At 38.6% G+C, this 7,158-nt stretch overlaps 1 protein-coding gene across 1 annotated transcript; it reads right to left on the minus strand.

Moving 5' to 3' along the window:
* Positions 1-5,483: 5,483 nt before the first annotated feature.
* On the minus strand, positions 5,484-7,152 carry LOC112032585 (probable pectate lyase 19). Its single transcript, XM_024065355.2, has 3 exons — positions 6,788-7,152; positions 6,367-6,609; positions 5,484-6,019 (listed from the first exon to the last, which is right to left on the minus strand). The coding sequence occupies exons 1-3, from the start codon at positions 7,145-7,147 to the stop codon at positions 5,795-5,797; spliced, it is 828 nt and encodes a 275-aa protein (XP_023921123.2). The 5' UTR covers positions 7,148-7,152; the 3' UTR covers positions 5,484-5,794.
* Positions 7,153-7,158: the final 6 nt, after the last annotated feature.

Below are 7,158 nucleotides of genomic sequence, written 5' to 3' on the forward strand. Positions count from 1 at the left end.
TCCTTGATCCATTTCCCATGAGGACGAGACAAATGAAGTTCTTGGTGCTAGGGATTGATTATTTTATTAAATGGGTAGAAGTAGAGCCGTTGGCAAAAATTACCAAGCGGAATGTCAAAAGCTTTGTTTGAAAAAACATTATCTGCATTTTCGGAATCCCCAGGGTGCTCGTCTGAGATAACGGACTCCAGTTTGACAATACACCCTTCAGAGAGTTTTGCTAGCAGTTAGGGATCAGGAATCACTACTCCTCACCATCCCACCCACAGGCTAACGGGCAGGCTGAAGTTGCAAATCGATATTTGCTGAAGATCATCTAAACTCGGCTTGAGGGTGCAAAAGGGAAATGGCAAGATGAATTACCTAGCGTCCTTTAGGCATATAGAACGACAATAAGGAATCCAACTAGAAAAACTCCTTTTAAGTTATTGACGTGGTAAGGATGGATGCAAAACAGAGGGTGGCGCATTACAAGAACCTGATGACTAAGCACCATAACGCATTGGTGAAGCCAAGGAAATTCAACATTGGAGATCTCGTCCTAGAAAAGGTGTCCCTGGCTACTAAGGACCCTGCTCATGGAAAGTTGGGACCTAACTGGGAGGGATCATACAGAGTTATCAATTCCAAAAGGCGAGGTTCATACTACTTGGAAGCCCTGGATGGACGAAAGCTGGAACACCTGTGGAATGTGAAGCATATGAGGAAGTACAACCAGTGAAGAAGACTCGCCAAGAAGGTCAGCATGGATGAGACTAAAGATTACTAGTGATTACTAATAGTTTATTTATGTTATCTTTCAGCATTTATGTTTTTCAGCAGTATTTTATATTTTCTAGCATTTGAATTCCCTAAAAAGCACTAGCTACTAGCATGTGCTATAGACGATGTCATGAACAAAGTCCTTTTGTATATAAGGTAATTTGAATTCCCTAAAAAAAGGACTAAGTACTAGCATGAATGATGTCTTTGGACGATGCTACATACTAAGTTCTCTAATGTTTATGGACGATGTTATGTACAATTTTATTGTATATAAAGCAGCTTGAGTTCTCTAATTTAAGTGTTAATTATTCTGTGAAATTAACGTCCATATGAAATTAAAGATGTTTAAAATCTCTAGACACGGAGATGTATTGTCATGAGCCATTCTTAGACAAGAAAAAGGCAAATTGCCATAAAACCTAAGGCAATAACGTTAAGTACAAAGGGAAGGAACAAACACCTCCCAGTACACTCGTCCAAAAATAAAGGATGAAGAAAAGCATGTATGCAACACTTTATATGGGCGACACGTCCAATCCACTGGGCAATCCAATCTATGGACGAAAAGAAAAATAGCCAAGCAAAATTTCAAAAATAAGTCTAAGGACGAGGAAAATACTCATCTATTCAAAAATAAAGTCCTAACTATGGACGAAGGACACTTGGAATTAAATTTGGCAATAAAAATAAGAATGAGTATTCAAACATGGACGAAAAAATGTTTATAAATAAAAAGGTAGACGACCATCGTCCAAAAACCCTTAATGTATCAAGCCTAAAAAAGGCAATTGTATGAAGTACCTATCCTTAAATATGGACAAGATAATGTACTTAAAGAAATTGAAATGGTCCATACAGCGGACCCCTTAAAAAAAAATAGAGAAGAAAAAAGAGAAAAGGAAGAAAAGCAAATATAGACAATTACAAAATTTTCACTTTTATAAACCACTGGGGGCAATATCCCTAGACTTTGGGTCATCTTTGGCAAGCTGAGTGTAAGCGTCGTCTTCAACATTCACATTTTCAGAGCTTGTCTAGAGCAGGGAACTCTCAACAGCAATGCGTAGTTTAATGGGACTGAAATCCACTGCAGGGAAGTGTTCAAGGGTGTCCATGCGAAAGTCCTCAAAACCAATAGCGTAATTTCTATCCAAAAGCTCAATGAACTTGCTAGACGCCTTGAACTCCCTGATAGTTGCTTCTCTAATTTCACCCAGAAGAGTGCAAAGCTCGCCGCTTCTTTTTTTAGAGATGGTTAAGATGAGTATCCTTCTCAATGGCATCTGTTTTTAACTCTTCGACGAGGTTCTTCAGCTCCTTTACCTTGTCCTCCAACTTAGCCTTCACCTCAGCTCAATGACTGGATTCCTTCATCAACTCAAGGATCTTCGCGTCAAGCCGAACCCTTTGCTTGTCTATTTCATAAGCTTGTTTGGGCACCGCCATAAACTTGGTCATAGCCTGTATGAAAAAATACGGACGTGAGAAAAGTGGACGAATAATTTAATTTATGAATGATTAAGGATAAGGAAAAGTACCTTGAAGAGGTCATGAACTGTAGATCGTTTAAACTCCTTCACGGACATGTTATAGCAAATGGCAACGTCCTCCTTAGTCACAGTTTGCTGAAACCTCTCCCATGCAAGACCTTCACTCCTAAGAAAGGTCATGGGGCTACCACTTGGAGGTTTAGGTGGGGTAATTTTAGGGGGATTAGACGAATCCAAGTCGAGGATCTGCACTACGGATGGCTGTTTGACAGAAGCAGGAAGGACGACAAAACCAGCCTTAATGACCCCAGATTTAGACAACCTATGCCTAGCCTTCTTATGGCCTCGACGACTAGGAAGACTCCTTATATCTACCGTCTTGGATAGAGTCTTCCTTTTCTTTGCACCAGATGGACGAGGTTGGGAGTGGACTTCTTCTTCCTCCTGCATGGTTTCCTCATCTGCCAAACTCTTCCCTTTGTTTTCCTTCATGGTTTAAACCCCTACAAGAAGAAGGACATGTTAGAATTTAGATGAATTAAACAATCAAGATACAATGTAAATAACACACGTCTACATAGCTAGACGACTTAAGGTTACCAAGGAATGAAAAGCCCTATCTGTGAATGAGCATGCCTGCTAGATGTGATCAATATAGAACTTACTCAAGGAAGGTCGTCTTACCAGTGAAGGGAGGAAATGGGTCCCTGCCTACCTCAATAGGGTTTCCAGCCAAGAACCCTGAGACGAAGAAAAACTTCGTCTTTCATCTCCTATCAGACGTGGGAAGGGACTTGACCAACCTACAGTTTGAACCCCTAGCAGAAAACTGGTAGAAGCCTAAGGATTGACTAATTTCCAAGGGTTTGTAACAATATAGGAACTCGTCCATAGTGAGAGGACAATTCCCATCAAAAACTTCCCTCCTCAATATTTGCATGGATATAATAAGCCTCTATGCGTTGGGGTTAAGCTGGTTTATGCCTATACCTAACCTATGGAGTAATTCGCTAGGAAAGGCATTAAAAGGCAACCTAAGCCCCCCTAACAAATAGGCCTCATATATGCCAACTCCAAAAAGAGGATTGCAACACCATTCGTCATGGACGGCCAAATGAGGGTTAAGGTTATCTGGGATCTGGTAACAACTCCTAACGGAATTGAGTTTCTCTCATTTGTCCTAGAAGGGATGCCTATATTACAACAATATAAAGTCTCATCTTCACTTGAAGAGGCAGACAAAGGAGCACTAGTGGATGTACCAGCCAATGACGTAGAGGCCATTCTCGTCCTCATCTCTTCTTGGAGGACTTCTAGGGGAACTCCAAGAACCCCAGACAAGTATTGCTTGTCTGTGGTGTTCCCCCCACTACTATTGCTACTATTGCTACCATTATCACTACTACCACTAAAGTTACTCTTGTCGTGATACTCGTTTATCTCCCTCTCGTCACTATCACTAGACAAAGACATTATAATCTTAGACATTTTGAAAAAGCTCTAAAGAAAAACCTAAAGACGAGATACTTGGCTCTAAACAAGGATGACTAAGGACGGAAGAAAACTCTTAGACGAGGCATTGGACGACAGATGTCAGAGGAGAAAATATGAGAAATGTGAGAGGGTAAGAGAGGAATTGCACTATTTATAGGCGACAAGCCAGAACGTGCCCCGCTGCACTATTCTTGAAAAACGAAACGATGCAACAAGCAAGCCCCTAGGATCACGCCATGTGTCAACATCTAGATTGTTCAAATTCATATTTCCCTAATATGCCACCTAGAGAACCCCTCAACCAATGGAAAACTGCCACGTGTCAAGTCAACAGTAGCATGGACGACATTAGGACAAGGGGGCCACTGATGGGGATCAATTTAAGGTCAACTTGTCCAAAGTAGTTGTCCATGACCAGACCACGTCCAGAATGTTTTACAAAGGGAGGAATCTGGGGAGAGCATCATAGATGGGAATACAACTCATTCATAAATAACAAAGTCGTCCAAATCCCAGGCAGTCATCCATGACCCAAGGGCAAGGACAACTAGAAGACACTTGGTGAATTCTACAAGAAACTTCTCAAAAGGCTGCACATAATTAGATTGCAATGCAGTACTCATAAAACATGGAGGGGATTCCCCGTAATCCACTCCACGTATCTCATTTTCTCCATTAACCACAGACATCACCCATGATAATGGTGGATCCGAGTAAGTAGACCCACTTCTAACTCTCTATAAAATGAGCAAGTCCAATTCACTTATGGTGAGTCCCACTATTCACTATTTTTCCCTTCCTTATGTTCTAGAGAGAAAATTGACTTAACCATCAGAGAGTCTTTGGCCAGGTTGCACTGGTCACCCTTGACAATTCTTTCTTTCTTTTCAGGACCAAGAATCCATCACCATAGACCGAAGTATTCTAACCTACTGACTTTCATGCATCATCAGAGATCATCTTAAAGACTTGAATCTTGATGCTAATACCAAATGCCTTCGTTAGTGGACCCTTCTATTACAACAACAACAATACTAACAAACAAGTCTTAGTATCAAGTTTTAATTAGAATCTGTTGTGGATACTTAATGGATTAATCAAGGTTGACCATAAATATATATTTTTTTGTCATTCTATTATAGCCAAAATATCAAACCCTATGTCACATCCTTAATTGTCATGCATTTTTTATTATTACAAAATATTATTTGATGTCTCTTTTTATCTTTCTTCCATTTCCTCAACTTGAATCGATCCACTCTCTCATTGGCGTATTATTTGCTCTTTTCTACATATGATCAAATCATCTCAAGTAACTCTCTCTAATTTTTTCATCAATAGGATTACCCTTATTTTAAAACATTTTTTTTTTTCCTTTCAAAATCACAACCCCTTATTTTAAAACAATTTTTTTTTCCTTTCAAAATCACAACTTCTTTCTTTGTATTTCCATTTAGCCATCTTTATGTTCTTATACCAGATACGTGACCCTTCTGTAAATGGCATAAAATTAAAAACTATCGTGATTATTTCTTTTCTACCTCTTCTAGTGGTGACTAGATTTCATATACATTTCAGCGGTTATAGTTTCTGCTGTTAGTACATTGCTTCATATCTTTCCACATGACGGAGATATATAATTATTAAACTAGGTCTGAAATATAAATTACGAAATTTACATTTATATTTTCTTTTGTATGACCGTTATATTCCTATGTAATTACTATTTTTATTTATACGAATTAACATTTTTAGGATTAATTTTTCTCCCAATCATGTCTCTGATTATATACTGATCAAATACATCATATACCATCTCCGAGAATAGAGTGCAAATAAACCAACAAACCATCTAGGCCATAAAATTGTCATTTCAAAACTTCTGTATTCATCCTCCAATCCTACTCCCACGCATCTCAACTTTTCTCTCATTACCCGTCGAGCCAAAGAATCAAACAAATACACATGAAATTTTCTCACTTATTCTTTTGTAAGTCATCATGTAAAAATTTACTCCCCATTTATAATAATGAGATAGTTGTATTCTAACATGGTCTTCCAACTTTGCAGTTTAGTGAACCTGAAAAGCGAGTGAGTCTGGTGACAAATGTCCCTGGCTTCGCCTTGATCATGTCTTTCTTGCTGTATGGTCTCTTCTTGCTAGGGTTTCCAGATTGAACAAAGAATGCTCCATTCATCATAATATCTCCTTCTGACCTCCATGTCCAGTTCTTCCATACATCCTGCGTGGCATAGTCCCTCTTTGTCACCTAAAACACCCATTAAAAACAAAATGACTGTTAGTGTACATAGTATGGAAATATCACTTGAGTTAGAACTTACATATTGGCTAGAGGGATGCCATAACTATTAGCATATTACAAATTTTGTCATATAAGCCTTACAAACTAATGTGCCAATTTTTAAAAAATAGAACAAAAATGTAATTAAGAAACTTATATATTATGCTATTAATATGTCACCAAGTATATTCATTGTCAAAGTTTTTAAGCCTTTTGTCATAAAATGGATAGAATTTTTAACATTTTCCATATTGGAAATTTTATCACACGTATCTTCACGGGCTACTTTAGCATGTACATAACAAATTAATTACCTCCTTTGCAGCAACGTTAGGTGGAGCAATGAAGCGGTTGCCCTGGCTTATAATGGTAGGGTGTTGGCTACCTCCAATGGCATACATAAGCCAGTGAGTGTAGTCATTGTTAACAACATGGAAGAAGCCCCATCTGCACCTTGGCATTCTCTGAACCAATCCCCTTCCAAAATGATTGAACGCCACTGTGACTTGCATTTTTTTATCACCTTCAAAGGTGTCACTTGCACCAAACAACATTACCTGCACCATCACAATAACTCATCATGGTATATCCATTTTACTGTTTAAATTTTATTTATTAAATTTAATAATGTACAAATTTTCACATCGTTAAAAAATTATCTTAAATGATATGACACTTGATACAACTTTATATTTATAATATTTAATCTCAACCATAAAATATAGATAGACTTACATCGTTATGATGGGTGAAGTGGGAGTTTGAAATGGTGATGGCAGTGGATCCTTGAATGGCATCAATAAGACCATCTTGGCAATTGGACATAGAAAGATGATCAAGCCAAATATTTGTGGATCCAAAGATAGAAATTCCATCTCCATCACTCGCTGTCCTAAACCCCATATGGTCCACAGAGTCCCTAACCGTGCCACCTGGTGCCGAAACAATATCATGTATGTGAAGCCCATGGATGATCACGTTCTTAACAAACTGAATGGTAATTCCAGCACCATAGGCAATGTGAACATTAGCCCCGCGTGCATCAATGGTCTTGTGTGAGTTCACAATCAACTCCTGGGACAACTTGATCACCATGCTGTGTGCAA

The sequence above is a fragment of the Quercus suber genome, unplaced genomic scaffold (genome assembly GCF_002906115.3).
Source record: "Quercus suber isolate HL8 unplaced genomic scaffold, Cork oak 2.0 scaffold_1238, whole genome shotgun sequence".
NCBI lineage: Eukaryota > Viridiplantae > Streptophyta > Magnoliopsida > Fagales > Fagaceae > Quercus > Quercus suber.

Coding starts and splice junctions, on each gene's coding strand:
- LOC112032585 (XM_024065355.2), bottom strand. CDS start 7,147: ATGGTGATCAAGTTGTCCCAGGAGTTGATTGTGAACTCACACAAGACC. Junction 6,610..6,787: donor ACTTCACCCATCATAACGAT/GTAAGTCTATCT, acceptor GTGATGGTGCAG/GTAATGTTGTTTGGTGCAAG. Junction 6,020..6,366: donor CTAACGTTGCTGCAAAGGAG/GTAATTAATTTG, acceptor TGGGTGTTTTAG/GTGACAAAGAGGGACTATGC.